This window comes from Ambystoma mexicanum, chromosome 1q, assembly GCF_040938575.1.
Source record: "Ambystoma mexicanum isolate Mex_15411 chromosome 1q, UKY_AmexF1_1, whole genome shotgun sequence".
Taxonomy (NCBI): Eukaryota; Metazoa; Chordata; class Amphibia; order Caudata; family Ambystomatidae; genus Ambystoma; species Ambystoma mexicanum.
Window position 1 is genome coordinate 437,798,523 of NC_090922.1, and position 15,431 is coordinate 437,813,953.

Sequence of the window (15,431 nt, forward strand, 5' to 3'; positions counted from 1 at the left end):
CCATGCTGCATACTCACCTGAGGCAGACCATGCTGCATGAAGACTCAAGCCAAATGAGGCTTAGGAGGGACTATTTTACTGAAGGGACTATTTTGTTACTTGGGTGGGGCTGTGGAAGAATACTTACCTGGATCTTCTTCCAAGGCTATTTAAACCACGCCCGGACAGCCACACGTGCTTTGCGTTATTCTGCTTGCTGCAGCGTAACGCTCACCGTGTTTTCAGCAGCTCCAGTCTTTAGCCACGCCCGCTTCAGTCCTGGGACTCCTGAAACAAGAAGAAAAGTAGGATAAAGGTTAGAACAGGAGTTTTAACTTTAATCCTTACCTGAATCCTGATCCATTTTGCCACAGAGCTGAAAGACAGAAGTCTTTGAAGCATCGCTTCGCATTCCTACGGCGCCGCGCTGAACGCACCTGCTTGGCGGTACTTCAGCATTCCATCACGCTCTCTCCATCTCGCGGCCGCCCTCCGACACCTAAGGAGACAAAGACAACAAGGTGAGCAAGGGGACTCTCTAAGGCTATACAAGCTACCCCCCAAGGACTTACCTCATTTACCACGGGGGGGTACTCACCTCATCTCGGGTCGGCGCAGTCAACTCTGCTTCATCGCCGTCCCCGGCCTCTAAGGGGAAAACCACAATAGACTTACCTGAATCTTACCAATTGCCATTTGGAAATCTTCAAGTAGATTAATCGGCAACCTGCAAGGAATCGGACAGAGTGAAGATTAGACATTTGAACTCTTATGAACAATTGGACTTTAGAGTCAATACTGGAACTCACCAATTCCCCTTCGCCAGTGAAGTAACTGGTCATCAACGCGCCCCTGCGGTCGACGCAGGATGGAGAGCTCATCCTTCCAAACCATCAGGTGAGACTAAGGAGGGGACATCAAGAGTGATCTGTGGGAAGACAACGGGAGTGGGGAAGGTGGGTTGACACTCAATTCCACGGGTGGTTAATTCCCCTTCTCCTTTGCAGAAGAATATTCCTGCGAGCCAGACAAACTAGGCAGAGCGGGCCAGTCCAGTCAGTCATCTCGGCGCTACACGTCACACTGGTGGAAACAACAGCGGCCCAGTTCTGGTCGACACCCCCGTGGGAACCAGGTGAGCGTAACAGAACGCGAAGCCTACCCACAAATACCCACCTGGGCGTCATGGAGACCTCGGAAACTGATCACTTGGCCCAATTATTAGGGGAAATAAGGGCCGAAGTGCATTCAGCTCGCCAAGAAACCAATGCCCTCAGGAGGGAACTGATAGTGTCAAAAGAACAAACTGATGAGTTGGCCAGACAACTATTAGAGCCAGGCTGGACAAACACCTCTACCAGGACTTGGGGCAAGTCCAGCTCCTGTACCATCGAGTAACCCGGTGCAGATAAATTTACCTGGAGCCGTTCCTTTGGCTCCGCCTGAACGCTTTGCCGGAGACCCAAAAGGGTTTGCAACATTCATGAATCAATGCCGCTTGCACTTTTTATGTAGACCTGGAGCTTTCCCAAACGATCAGGCCAAGGTAGCCTTTGTACTGTCATATCTCAGCGGCAGTGCAGCGGATTGGTCCATTCCACTAGTTAACCAGGATGACCCGATTCTTCGAGATTTCCAGGGTTTTCGAACAAGCATGGAAAGACTATTCGCCCGACACTCCCGAGGACAGGCTTTGGACAACGAACTTTTATCCCTACGGCAAGGTAACCAGGATCTTTTATCTTACATTGCAACTTTCAATAGATTAGTAGTGAAAACCGAATGGCCTGAAGCCAAGCGAATCACATTATTCCATCGAGGACTTCGGGGAGAACTCAAAGATGTTTTGGCCCAAATCGTGAACACGCCTCAAAACTGTGCAGAATATATAGATCTAGTGGTCCAGCTCGATCACAGACTTCAAACCAGGAAGGCTGACCGAACCAAGTTTGAGAACAGGGTGTTGGTTAAAACCCACGTAAGCTCCAAGGGAGTAGATGTCTCAGAACCTATGCAAATCGGGGGGGTTAAAGGACCCTTAACCCAGAAGGAAAGAGATAGAAGACGGCAACTGCAATTATGTTTATATTGCGGAACTACTGGTCATTTTCTTCGGAACTGCCCTGTAAAACCACCCAAGAAAGTTATAGGAGCACCAGACGAAAACCATGTGAAATCTGACTCGGGAAACGACCACGCCCGGCAAGCGTAGAGGTCCGCTTGCCGAGCTTAAAGGAGGACACTCTGACCTCGCATTTCACCATACCCATGGTCCTTGTAGATCCAGAGCAGCCATCACGCATGCATGTGGTAAAGGCGTACGTAGACAGTGGAGCCACAGGAAATTACTTGGACTGGGAATTGGCTACCAGGATGAATCTATCTCTCACCCGCAAGACCACGGCCGATGTCACCATTGTAGATGGAACGGAAATTGCCTCTGGACCCGTAACTCATTCCACTGCAGAGATGACATTGCTGAGTCAAGATGGGCATCGAGAGGCTATGGTGTTTGACTTAATCAAGGCCCCACAGTTTCAGCTGATACTGGGGATACCTTGGTTGGAAAAACATAATCCCTGTATTGATTGGCGAGAGAAGAGACTAACCTTCCCAGAATGTGCTCACACCTGCTACCCAAGGAAAACTCAAAACTCAGTCCTGGCCCCAGTAATTCCAGTAGCCATACAATTACCTGTTGAATACCAAGACTTTCAGGATGTCTTCCAAAAGGAACAGGCAAACACCTTACCACCTCACAGATCGTATGATTGTCAAATAGATCTTGTACCTGGAGCACAACCACCTTGCAGCAGAATCTATGCCCTTACGGAACCCGAAAATCTTCATTTGCGCCAGTACCTAGACCAGTACCTTGCTAATGGCTTCATTCGCCCGTCCAAATCCCCTGCATCTTCAGCTTTGTTCTTTGTACCGAAAAAGGAAGGCGACCTTAGAACATGTATAGACTACCGCGCACTGAATCAGATAACCATCAAGAATCGATACCCACTGCCTTTGATCCCAGAACTACTAGACCAGGTGAAGGACGCTTGTATATACACGAAACTAGACCTTCGGGGGGCATATCATCTGGTACGTGTCAAAGAGGGTGACAAATGGAAGACTGCTTTTCGCACCAAGTTCGGACTATTTGAGTACCAGGTGATGCCCTTCGGACTATACAATGCACCAGCAGCCTTCCAGTTCTTCATGAACGATGTCCTCCGAGAGCTTATCGACGTTTGTGTGGTCGTTTACATCGACAACATCTTAGTATACTCTTTATCAGAATCTGAGCATGTAAAACATGTCCGAGCAGTCCCAGAGAAGTTACGCCAGCATAAATTATATGCTAAACTGGAAAAGTGCATCTTCCACACTACGGAAGCGAATTCCTTGGATTTATTCTGACCCCGAGAGGAATCCGGATGGATACACGAAAAGTGGATGCCATTCTTAATTGGCCTTCGCCACGTTCAATCAAAGGAGTTCAAAGCATGCTTGGCTTTGCCAATTTCTACCGCAGGTTTATCCCAGACTTCTCGCACATTGTACATCCCATTACAACGCTATTGCAAAAAAACAAACGCTTTGTGTGGACAGAGGAAGCCGAGAACGCCTTCCAAGAGTTAAAAGCTAAATTCACATCTGCTCCCATATTAAGACACCCGCGCCCCGAGCTTCCCTACATAGTGGAAACAGATGCATCCAGTTCAGCCATGGGAGCAGTCCTTTCCCAAAAGAATCCCGGAACTAACCAGCTTCACCCAGTGGCGTTTTGGTCAAGAATATTTTCAGCCCCCGAATTAAACTATGCCATAACCGACAAGGAGCTGCTGGCCATCAAGTCCGCCTTCAAGGCTTGGCGGCACTATCTACTGGGTGCCAGACATACCATCATGGTCATCACCAATCACCGCAACTTACAATACCTAAAGACAGCCAAAGCCCAATCTTCGCGCCAACTCCGTTGGGCATTGTTCTTCGCCGAGTTTGATTTCGTAATAACCTATCGACCAGGTTGTAAGAATGGTAAAGCAGACGCCTTGTCCCGGATTGGAATGGGAGAAGCAGAAATAACTTTAGAACCCGTACCCATAATTCCGGAACAGAGAATCCTTGGCCTGACATCCATACAGACACTGGAGGACATTCAAAACAAGATCCACCAACTCTTTGATTCAGTTGCCCTACAGGACTGGGCAAAGAAAGGTCCAGAGTACTCGGTCATCGATGATTTACCTTATTACCAAGGCCGGCTATTTTTACCGCAAAAGGAACTACAGGAACTTGTCATTTCCCATTACCATGACACCTTAATAGAAGGGCATCCGGGTATTGCAAAAACCGAAGCTAAAATTAGGCAGCAATTTCGGTGGCCCACCTGGCGAAAGGATGTCAAGTCATTTGTCATGTCTTGTGGCATTTGTGCACAAAATAAAGGGCAAAAGAAAAAACCTGCTGGATTATTGCAACCATTAGACATACCACCTACCCCTTGGCATACCTTGTCATTAGACTTCATCACGGATTTACCCCCGTACCAAGGTTACAATACCATTCTAGTTATTGTAGATCTTTTTTCTAAAATGGCCCACTTCATTCCTTTAAAAGGGATACCTTCAGCTTCAATCCTGGCCAAGGAATTCCTTGAAAATGTTGTCCGCCTGCATGGCTTTCCTTCAGTGTTAATTTCAGATCGGGGCAGTCAATTCATTTCACATTTTTGGAGGAAATGCTGCCAACTGGCACAAATTGATGTTAGGCTTTCGACCAGTCACCACCCTCAGACCGACGGTCAAATGGAGAGGACCAACCAGACTCTTGAACAGTACCTCCGTTGTATGCTACATCAGTCTGAGGGGGAATTGGACAGACATTCTGTGGATCGCAGAGTATGCGTACAATAATTCCGTACACTCAGGAACTGGACAAAGTCCTTTTTTTACCATTTATGGGCACCATCCTCGAACCTCGGATTTGGACTCACCCCAGCATTTAGAGATGCCCGCAGTGGACCATCTCCACGCTGTTATTACACAAGCCTTTAAAGAAGCAACCATCCATTTGCAAAAGGCTAAGGAAAAATACAAAAAAGGATGCGGATCAGCACAGAAGTGAAGCTCCTCAATACCAAATAGGGGACCAAGTATGGTTAGCCACTAAGCACTTACCACTCAAGGGGACTCGGACCTTTAACCCCAGGTATTTGGGACCTTTTTCTGTCAAGGCAATTATTAACCCAGTGGCCGTCAAGTTGGACCTACCTGCTCATATGCGAATCCATCCTGTCTTCCACGTGTCTCTTTTGAAGCCAGTGCAACCAGGAACTAGGCTAACCACTCCACCTGAACCTATCCTCATAGACGGGGAGCCCGAGTTCGAAGTCAAGAATATTTTGGACTCAAAAAGAGTGAGATCAAAACTCTTTTACCTAATTGACTGGAAAGGTTATGGTCCGCAGGAAAGGTCTTGGGAACCTAGTGACCACGTGCATGCACCTCGTTTAGTGAAGAGGTTCCATCGGGAATTTCCAGACAAACCACGGCCAAGGGGGAGAACGACTTTAGGAGGGGCCTCGAGGGGGAGTGCTGTCATGATGCCTGCCCCCGGAAGACCAGACCAGGCCCAGCAGCCCCGGAAGCAGGCATCATGCCACTTGGAGCATGCCCAAAAGCCCCAGTTAGGGGCTGTTTGGGTACAGTCCTGGCGCCATGGGCGCCAGGCTCATTATTGATAACTTACCTGAAGCAGACCATGCTGCATACTCACCTGAGGCAGACCATGCTGCATGAAGACTCAAGCGAAATGAGGCTTAGGAGGGACTATTTCACTGAAGGGACTATTTTGTTACTTGGGTGGGGCTGTGGAAGAATACTTACCTGGATCTTCTTCCAAGGCTATTTAAACCACGCCCGGACAGCCACACGTGCTTCGCGTTATTCTGCTTGCTGCAGCGTAACGCTCACCGTGTTTTCAGCAGCTCCAGTCTTCAGCCACGCCCGCTTCAGTCCTGGGACTCCTGAAACAAAAAGAAAAGTACGATAAAGGTTAGAACAGGAGTTTTAACTTTAATCCTTACCTGAATCCTGATCCATTTCGCCACAGAGCTGAAAGACAGAAGTCTTTGAAGCATCGCTTCGCATTCCTACGGCGCCGCACTGAACTCACCTGCTTGGCGGTACTTCAGCATTCCATCACGCTCTCTCCATCTCGCGGCCGCCCTCCGACACCTAAGGAGACAAAGACAGCAAGGTGAGCAAGGGGACTCTCTAAGACTATACAAGCTACCCCCAAGGACTTACCTGATTTACCACGGGGGGTACTCACCTCATCTCGGGTCGGCGCAGTCAACTCTGCTTCATCGCCGTCCCCGGCCCCTAAGGGGAAAACCACAATAGACTTACCTGAATCTTACCAATTGCCATTTGGAAATCTTCGAGTGGATTAATCGGCAACCTGCAAGGAATCGGACAGAGTGAAGATCAGACATTTGAACTCTTATGAACAATTGGACTTTAGAGTCAATACTGGAACTCACCAATTCCTCTTCGCCAGTGAAGTAACTGGTCATCAACGCGCCCCTGCGGTCGACGCAGGATGGAGAGCTCATCCTTCCAAACCATCAGGTGAGACTAAGGAGGGGACATCAAGAGTGATCTGTGGGAAGACAACGGGAGTGGGGAAGGTGGGTTGACACTCAATTCCACGGGTGGTTAATTCCCCTTCTCCTTTGCAGAAGAATATTCCTGCGAGCCAGACAAACTAGGCAGAGCGGGCCAGTCCAGTCAGTCTTCTCGGCGCTACACGTCACACTGGTGGAAACAACAGCGGCCCAGTTCCGGTCGACGCCCCCGTGGGAACCAGGTGAGCGTAACAAGAAGGTGAAAAAGGGGGATTTGGGGGCGGGAGAGGAGGAGGAGCATACATGCCCTAACAAAAGTCACTACTTTGGGGGTTGCCAACTTTTTAGTAATGAGAGTGCAGCTGCGGTCTGGCTATAGGATGCAGTGTGGCACATAACATAGGTTTATGTTTGGGTACAATGGTAAGGTTTTCATCTCTCTTTTCCCCACTTCACACACAATTTGACATAAGATCATTCTATTTGAAACATTGTTCAGTTATTTTATTTAACATCTTCACATGTATTGTGAATAATGAAAATTAATTTTTGACTAATTTGGTGTGCTCTTATTTCTCATTGATAAAGCTGGAAATATTTGGAATCTAAAATGCCTACTTTTCGGTGTGATTAATGCTAATTTTGCTTATACGGAGGCAATCACACCACTATTACACCATTAGATTTACTGCCATAATTTCTAGGTCAACTAAAAGAAGACTAGGATTTCAACATAAATGGTAAAATACAAGTGCAGCTAAAAAAAAGGACCATTAACTCATCTCCGGTCATCTGTCAGTGATGAGCAAACCCTTGCTTATCCAGAAGACCGAAGTTTAAGACTATTGGTTTGTTGATCATTAAGTGGCTTTCCCTATTATAAGAAAGATCATTGAATGCAATGAACCATGCGTAGCTAGTCATATGACACACCTTCTCATACATGCTAAGATGAAACATTAAACAACTGAGCAGCCAGAAGTAGCACAAGTAGCACAATTTTAGCAGCTAAACCAGATTCGGAGGATGCAACATGTTCCTGGAACAAGCAAGTTCATAGGTCTCTAAACGCGAGTTAGTCGGAAAGGGTAAAATGTGATGTTTTGTGCTATTATCCATTCAGCGCTGCTCTCCCCCAACAGACTACCAGTAATGTTCTGCTCCACTGCAAGTGTATATCCAGGGGAACAATTAAAGAACAGGAGACCGGGTATTCATCCAAAGTCAAGGCACAAAGATCATAGAGGGAGGGAGTGATTGATTGATTGTTTATTTGTATAGCGCCTATACACAATGTGTTACAAAGGAGGGAGGGAACATAGGAGAATACAGTTACATTCTTACAGGTCCATGAAACAAATCAGAAAGTAAAAAAACAATCATTTCATATAACAGATAGTATAAGTGCATGGAACAATAAGGGAGAGCAGAGGAAGGAAAAAAGGAGACAAAACTAGCAGTAACATTACTATGCCTCACGACCATTGTGGCAGTGCATGAGAGACCCAAGGGGGAGTTGAGGGGGTGTGAAGAGAAGGGAGAAGGAGAGGAACAAACAAGTGACTATCTTGAAAGGTCAAGACTATTCAAGGTAGTGCTGGGGGGGAGTGGGAGGAGAAGACAAGGAGGGAAGGGGGAGACAGACAAGCTGTTATCAGAGGTCAAGGGACAAGTGATAAGACTAAGTGCTAAGATATAATTGAAAGGTAGGGGGTGGGGCAGGGGAGGGCAAGATGGCTGCAAAAGGCAGGCGGCTACGATTACTATGCCTGACGGCAATTGGGGAGGAGCCGATCTTTCACGAGACAAAGGGAGGGAGAGGAGGGAGGGGGAGCCAAGGGTGCTAGAGGCAAGCAGGTGGTGAGAGGGGGGCAGAGAGACACTCACAGGAGCAAGGGGGAGAGGGGGGCACAGAGACACTTAAGAGGGTACATGGGGTGTGGGGGGCTCAGAGAAAGCACCCGGGGCATAGGGGGACACAGACACTCACAGGGGCATGGGGGGACATAAACATACTCACAGGGGCATGGGGGGGACAGACATATACAGGGGTTTGGAGGGGACACAGACATACCCACAGGGGCAGCTGTTGGCGTACGGTGGACAGGGGTAGACAGGGCCTTAGGAGTGGGCCTTTGGTGGGAGGGCCGGCAGAGCCTGCCCGGCTTGCAATTAGCTGATGTAAAGGGGGACCCAGCCAATCTGGGACCGTAGCTGGGGAAAGCACCAAGCACTCCAGTGCTCAGCTAAGGTCCGCCATCTTGTAGTGGCAGGCCACACAAAGGAGGTGAATGAAGAGGAGAATCCACAGTGCCTTTACCCCAGGAAAGGCTTCCCCCATAAGCAAAACAAGGATACATGGTGGAGCTCTGCACAAATCACGCAATATAAACAATTTTGATGTGAAAAATGGACGCAATCGTGCGCGTGATGTTATAATGCCCATTTAGTCAAGTCTCACCAGCAGTAATGGCGGGGAAGTATGGAAGTCCAGTGAAGTGGAGATAGTGTGGCAATCAGCTGGTCCCCGATGTGCTACCATAGCAAACAGGCAGATGAGGAAAGAGAATGCAAGCCAGACCGGGGCCAGGAGTGGGCATTTGGTGGGTGGACCGGCCAAGCCTGCTGGCTTGCAATTGACTGATATGAAGGGGGACCCACATTTCCTGGGCATGTTTTGCCCTTTTCTCTCAAATGTTGACTCCTATTTCCTTTACCCTCTACCTACTCCCCAATTTCACAGTTCCGGTTCTTGTCTTGATCTTCTTTCTGTATCTTGCTGATTTACGCAACTTTAACGCCTCACTTTTTACTTTACCTGTATCTCTGCTCTTCCTCCCTACTCTTCTTTTGCAACCCTACCTGCTGATGATGCTGACTCTACCCTTTCCTTGTCTCTCTCTTCTTCTCTTGATTCACTCTACGCCTCTTCGCCCTTCCTTCCTACTTGTAAGCCTTCTCAACCATGGCTCTCTCTTCACCTATGTTCTATGCGTCGCTTTCTCCGTCATCGTGAAAGACATCTATGGTGGATTACTCTTCATTCTTTATCTATGATGATTGTCTACTCTCTGATAAATGCTTATATTTCTCATACATAAACAGTCACCCCACCCCTCTGCGTCTTTTTACAATTCTTTCTCGTCTTCCGTCTCCTCCCACCCCGACTATATTCACAGCTAGTTCTACTCTTTCAGCCTCTAACTTCACTCAATTCCTTTCCTCTAAAGTAGCTTCCCTCCATTCTTATATTTAAGCTTCCATCTCGCCTGCACTCTGCTTCTTTCCCTCCTACTTTCCTCTGCCTCAGTTTCATGCTTTCAACCAATCTCCAATGCAGACACTTCTTTTCTACTGGCTAAAGCCCACCCCACTGCTTCCCCCACTGATCCAATTCCTTCTGTACTCAAAGTCTATCCTTCAGTGGTGTCTTACCTCACTTTTTTCTTCTTTAATATCTGTCTCTCAACCTTTCCCTCATCCTTTAAGCATGCTTCCATCATCCCAATTTTAAAGAAACCTACTGCCGACCCATTGCTTGTCTCAAATTTCCGTCCTTTTTCCTTGCTACCCTATCTCTCAAATTTACTTGAAGAGTTGGTTTACTCTCAAGTCTTTACTTTTATTTCCAATTCACAATTCCAGTCAGGCTTTCACCCTCTTCACTCCACTGAAACTGCTCTTCTCTCTGTTTTGAATTCACTACTTTCTGCATGCTATGCCACCGCTTCTTATTCTTCAGGATCTTTCTACTGCATTCAATACTGTTGATCACTCCCTTCTATTGCCGTCTTCCTTCGTTTTCACAGGTTCTGTCCTTTCCTGGTTTCAATCATATCTATCTCAAAGAACCTTTTGTGTCTCATGGGCCGGCAAATCTTCTGAATATTTTCTTCTTGCTCATGGTGTTCTGCAAGGGTCTGTTTTGGGCGCTTTTCTGTTCTCCCTCTATACTTCCTCTCTTGCTGCGATTATTTCCTCCTTTGGTCTTTATTGCCACTTTTATGCTGAAGACACTCAACTTTTTCTCTCTTTCTCTTCTTACTCCTCTAACATTCACCACATGCTTTCTGCCTGTCTCTTAGCCATCAAATATTGGATGTCTTCTCACTATCTCACATCTAATGATGGGAAAACAGAGGTTCTCCTTTTCCCCGCTAACACTCCTCCCCCTTCTCTTCCTCAGTCCTTTATTTCTTTTCCCCCATCCCAACTTCCAATATCTATCACTGCTTGAAATTTGGGGCATTATCTTCACTCTACCCTATCGTTCTCTTACCACATTTCTCTAACATCACACGCCTTCCGCTTACATCTGCATAAGACCTGTAAAGCTCGCCCATTTCTTACTTTTCAAGCTTTGAAACTGTTGATCTGTTCCTTGATTTTTTCCCCGACTCGTCTACTGTTGTTCTGCTCTCTTTGGGCTCCCAATTTCCCATCTTGCCCCTTTAAGATCTGTCTTTAACTCATCTGTTCGTCTTCTCTATATTCTATCCTTCTGAGATTCTATCTCACCCTCCCTTGCTACTCTTGGTTGGTTATCTTTTCACTCTCAACTCAAATGTAATTTTTTATGTCTCGTCTTCAAGTTCCTCTATGGCCTTGCTCCTGACTATCTTTCTGTCTTGGTATCCTTGTATGCCCCTTATCGTTCTCTTCGCTCTTCTTCTAAATTTCAGCTGTTTACACCTGCCCCCCCTCCCCCCCATGTGCTCAGTCTCGCTTTCGCTATTTTGACTCCTCTACACTGGAACGCCTTCCCCTACTTTATTTGTTCTGTTGCTGCCTATCCTCTATTTCATAAGTCGTTGGAAGTCTCATGTTCTCTATCATGTTTGATTGTTTTTTATTGTTTATCCTTATTCATTTTTATTGTACCACTATCTGTTTCTCTGTACAGCGCCTTGGTTAAGGTGCAATATCAGATATAAATAAATACAAATGTTTGTTTTCAGCTACTATTTCAACATATTTGTGTGTACGGTTGCATTTATGAAATGCATAATGTCAAACCTTCTGCTACTCCGTCCTACACAAAGAAAGCAAATCCAGACGCATCCAAGGGAAAGTAAAACCATATACAATGGGATACAAGCACATGCAATCTAGTCTACTCACCTCGTTTGATAGTTATCGGAATCTTGAAATCACAACGATGATAACTGAAAAAAACAAAATAGTTATAGCTATAGTTTAATGACAAATATCATAGAAGTACAGGTTTAACCATGAACTATTTCTCAACACCTTGCCACAATTAAAACAGAAAACATTCTGAGAAAAGTACACAAACCTACGCTGCAGAGATTGAGGGCATATTTCCATTCTCAGCCTAGAGCAAACTATTCACACATATTTCATTCAGCACAGCGCAAGCAGCATTCCTAGTTTAAGGCATCACATATTAAACATCAACCTGCTATCAAATGTGCAAGGGATGAACCATAAGTCATATTTGAGGGGAGTGTATACCCCTTCACATCTGATCTCCTACCTTGATCACTGATCTCTAAATCATCCGTGGCACATCTATTACTGCTGATAAAACCCAATAATGAGGGTTTTGACATCTATAAAGTATGCACTGTGTGCGCACAGTTTGAAAGCCAGTGATGTTAGCTCTTTCAATTCCAATCAGTGAAATGGGGTGATCGATCTGTAGGCTGTTTGTTGTGCCCTACTGCCAAAGTGCCAGTTAATGGGGAATTACATGTGGTAAGAGAACAAGTCTAATGTCTAAAAACAGCCTTACCATACCAGAGGCAGCGTTAACAATGACTAACCACAGAAACTAGAAGGATAAAAAGGTTTGGAAGGATTCACAAAAACGTAAAAATCATTTTCCAGATGCAAAAAAAGGGGAAGTGCGTTCCAAAGGCAGGGGCCCGTCACTGGAAATCTTCCATCTCCATATGTAACATTTCGGGCCCCGCTCTGTAGGCGCACGGCCCGTTTAAATACATTCAGACGGTTTGCGTCTCCATTCCTCCAACGTTGAAGGTTGCCGTGGAGACGCGGGGCTCGTCTCTCTCACCTCGGCTCCGAGTCACGTGGAAGTCAGCTGACGGTGACACACCGAGGCCGCGCCCCCCCAGCAAGGCATTCATAAACGCCAACCACGCATCAGAACGCTGCTTCTAATTAGCGTTCCTCATTTTTTCTAAATACAAAATTATTCCTGTTACCAGACTTCGGACCTCGACCCGACCTTGCTGCTTGTCTACTCCCTTGGATTTGTCGAACTGGTTCCGGTTTCCGTACCAGTCTTTTGGAGGCAATTCCGCCTTAAAGTCTTCCCTGCCTACTGCAGCGTCCTGGACATTCCTTTTTTGCTTGCTGCCTCTTCCACAGTTAATATTCCATTTGGAGCTTCATTCATTCTCTCCTCCAGCCGCAACAGGCAACCTAACATCACCTCCAATACTTCTCTCCTGGAATTCTTGACACAACCCTGTCAGCCTCAAGGTGAGATCCCAATCCTGTTTTTTGTCAACACTGTATTACCCCTGCAATACATTCATACTACCGCTTAGCTAACCCAAGGGTGGGTTGCCCTTATTTCTTGACACTCTTCTGGAAATTAACCCGCCTGCTTCCAAGTGGACCTTTTTGATCTCATCGCCTAGTAGTGACTCTTTCTGTGTGGAACTGTACGCCTTGGAACCTTTGTGCACTGTGGACGCTATCCTGTTAGTGCACCATCCCGGCCCTAGTTTGCGTTCCGCTTGTCGTCCGGGGTACTTCCCGCTACTAACCTTCCTGTTTGTTATTTTCTCCCGTCGCTGTTTCGCAACCTCTTGGCCCTTCCTGCCTCACCAAGGGTAAGAACTTAATAGGCTACTCATATTATCCTATCACCTAAGGGGTTAACTGGTTCCTTCTAGTTTTATCTCCTTTTTGTTCCAGTTGTAGGGTATTTGGTAGAGATCCATTCCTATTGAATCCCAAGTTCTGTCTAGGGGAATACAGGTAGATTAACTTACTACCCCCATTTGTTCTGAAGGTAGTCCCTTTTCATCTGACTAACCTGTTGTTTTTTCCTTACAGTCTTGGTGTAGCGGTGTGGGTATCTCCGCTCTTTTGAGTAAACCACCATTCTGTCTGTCATCCTACACAGCAGAAGGGTATATTGCTAAAAAGAGTTCCTCAAGTTGAGGTGGCCTGGTTCTGGGTGTATTCCCTTTTGGGAAAAACACTACAGCTTGGGCTGAACTATTATCCGGAGCAGCTCCCTCTCATCTGTGCATTGAGGTTGAGCAACGCCCCGGCCTGTTCAGCTATCGGTGAGTTACAGAATTAGAAGCCATGGATCCTTCGGAGACGATGGGACAGATACTGCAGGTAGTTGCAGATCTAAGGGCTGAAATGTCTTCCATGAAGGATAATTTCCAACAGCGCATTGACGCTATCCATTCGATTGTGACCTCTAGTAAACAGGGAGCGGAAGCATCAGGAGCTACTGCTTCTGGCTCTGGTTTTCCTCCATCCAGACAGGAGGCTACGCCAATAGTGCTTTCAGCACAATTCCCGCTAGTTCCACCTGAGCGATTTATGGGCGACCCAAAGCATTACCGGACATTTGTCAATCAGTGCAAATTACACTTCTTTTGTCGCCCCACTTCATTCCCCACCTCTACCACCAAGGCTGCATTTATATTGTCCCATTTGGGAGGTACTGCTGCTGCATGGGCTAATCCTCTGCTGGAAGCCAACAGTCATGTACTGTATAATTGTGACGCATTACTAACCGCCATGAGCAGGGGTTTTGATACTAGGTATACTTCCCAAGCCTCTGATCTGGAACTGCTCAAGCTTAGGCAAGGTTCCTCTTCGCTACTCACTTACCTAGCCTGTTTCAATCAATTAGCAGCCGAAACGGATTGGCCCAAAGAAAAGAAATCGGCCGTTTTTTTATCCGGGCCTTTCTGACGAATTGAAAGATACTCTATCCACAGTACCTATTGTGCCAACTGTGTTCAGGGAACTACTGGACATGGTACTTCAGATTAATGCCCGTAGGGCCGAGTGGAAGGGTGAGAAACGTTCCAGCATCCTTCCTCTGCTTCCAGAAGCCCCTACGGCAGTTGTCCCTGTACCTGAGCCTATGCAAATAGGAGCCGTTAGAAGACCTCTAACTCCGGCACAACGGGAATACCACCGTAGTCACAACCTTTGTATGTATTGTGGGTCTTCTGAGCATCTTCTTCCTGATAGCACCAAAAAACCCAAGAAGAAGGCGGGAAAGGCAAGATCCCGACAGTAAACAGAGTCCATACGTCGGGAAGGCTTGCTTTGGACTCTCGCCTTCACAAGCAGACAGCGTTAGTTTATCTATCTGTTACATTTACAGCGGCTAATGGTCTTTCATTCCCGGTGTCGGTGGTCATCGACTCGGGTGCCACTGGAAACTATATCGACCAACATTTTGCCATTAGTTCAGGGATCGAGCTGGTCGAAAAGTTACAACCCGAATCCGTCAGTGCGGTGGACGGTTCTGCATTGGTATCCGGTCTAGTCGCTCAACAGACCGTTCCTATTTCCATGTGCACGTTGGAGGGACATTCCGAAGACATTGTTTTTGACGTTATCATGGCCCCTGCATACAAAGTGATACTTGGCATTCCATGGCTTCGGCTACATAACCTGCTATAGACTGGGCATTGGGTTTAATCCAGTTTCCTTCCTTGTTCTGCAACAGTAGGTGTCTTTCTACTCTTGGTATCACTTCTGGGGTCCCTAGTCAAGCCTCATCTACCATACCTGCATGCATGGGAGCAGTCACACACGTCCTAACTCTGGCTGTCCCCGCCGAATATGCCAA

The 15,431-nt window shown here is 46.8% G+C and overlaps 1 protein-coding gene across 14 annotated transcripts in view; it reads right to left on the minus strand.

The window, feature by feature from the left end:
- The window catches only part of PHAF1 (phagophore assembly factor 1), a 1,056,812-nt gene that overhangs the window by 211,200 nt on the left and 830,181 nt on the right, over positions 1 to 15,431 (minus strand). For all 14 annotated transcript variants that reach the window (XR_011284154.1, XM_069640131.1, XM_069640088.1 and 11 more), the window contains one exon: positions 11,729 to 11,772. Coding sequence is in view for 13 of the 14 variants with exons in the window: in XM_069640131.1 (XP_069496232.1) it covers positions 11,729 to 11,772 (44 nt within the window). In the remaining variant the exon portion in view is untranslated. The remainder of the gene's footprint in view (positions 1 to 11,728; positions 11,773 to 15,431) is intronic.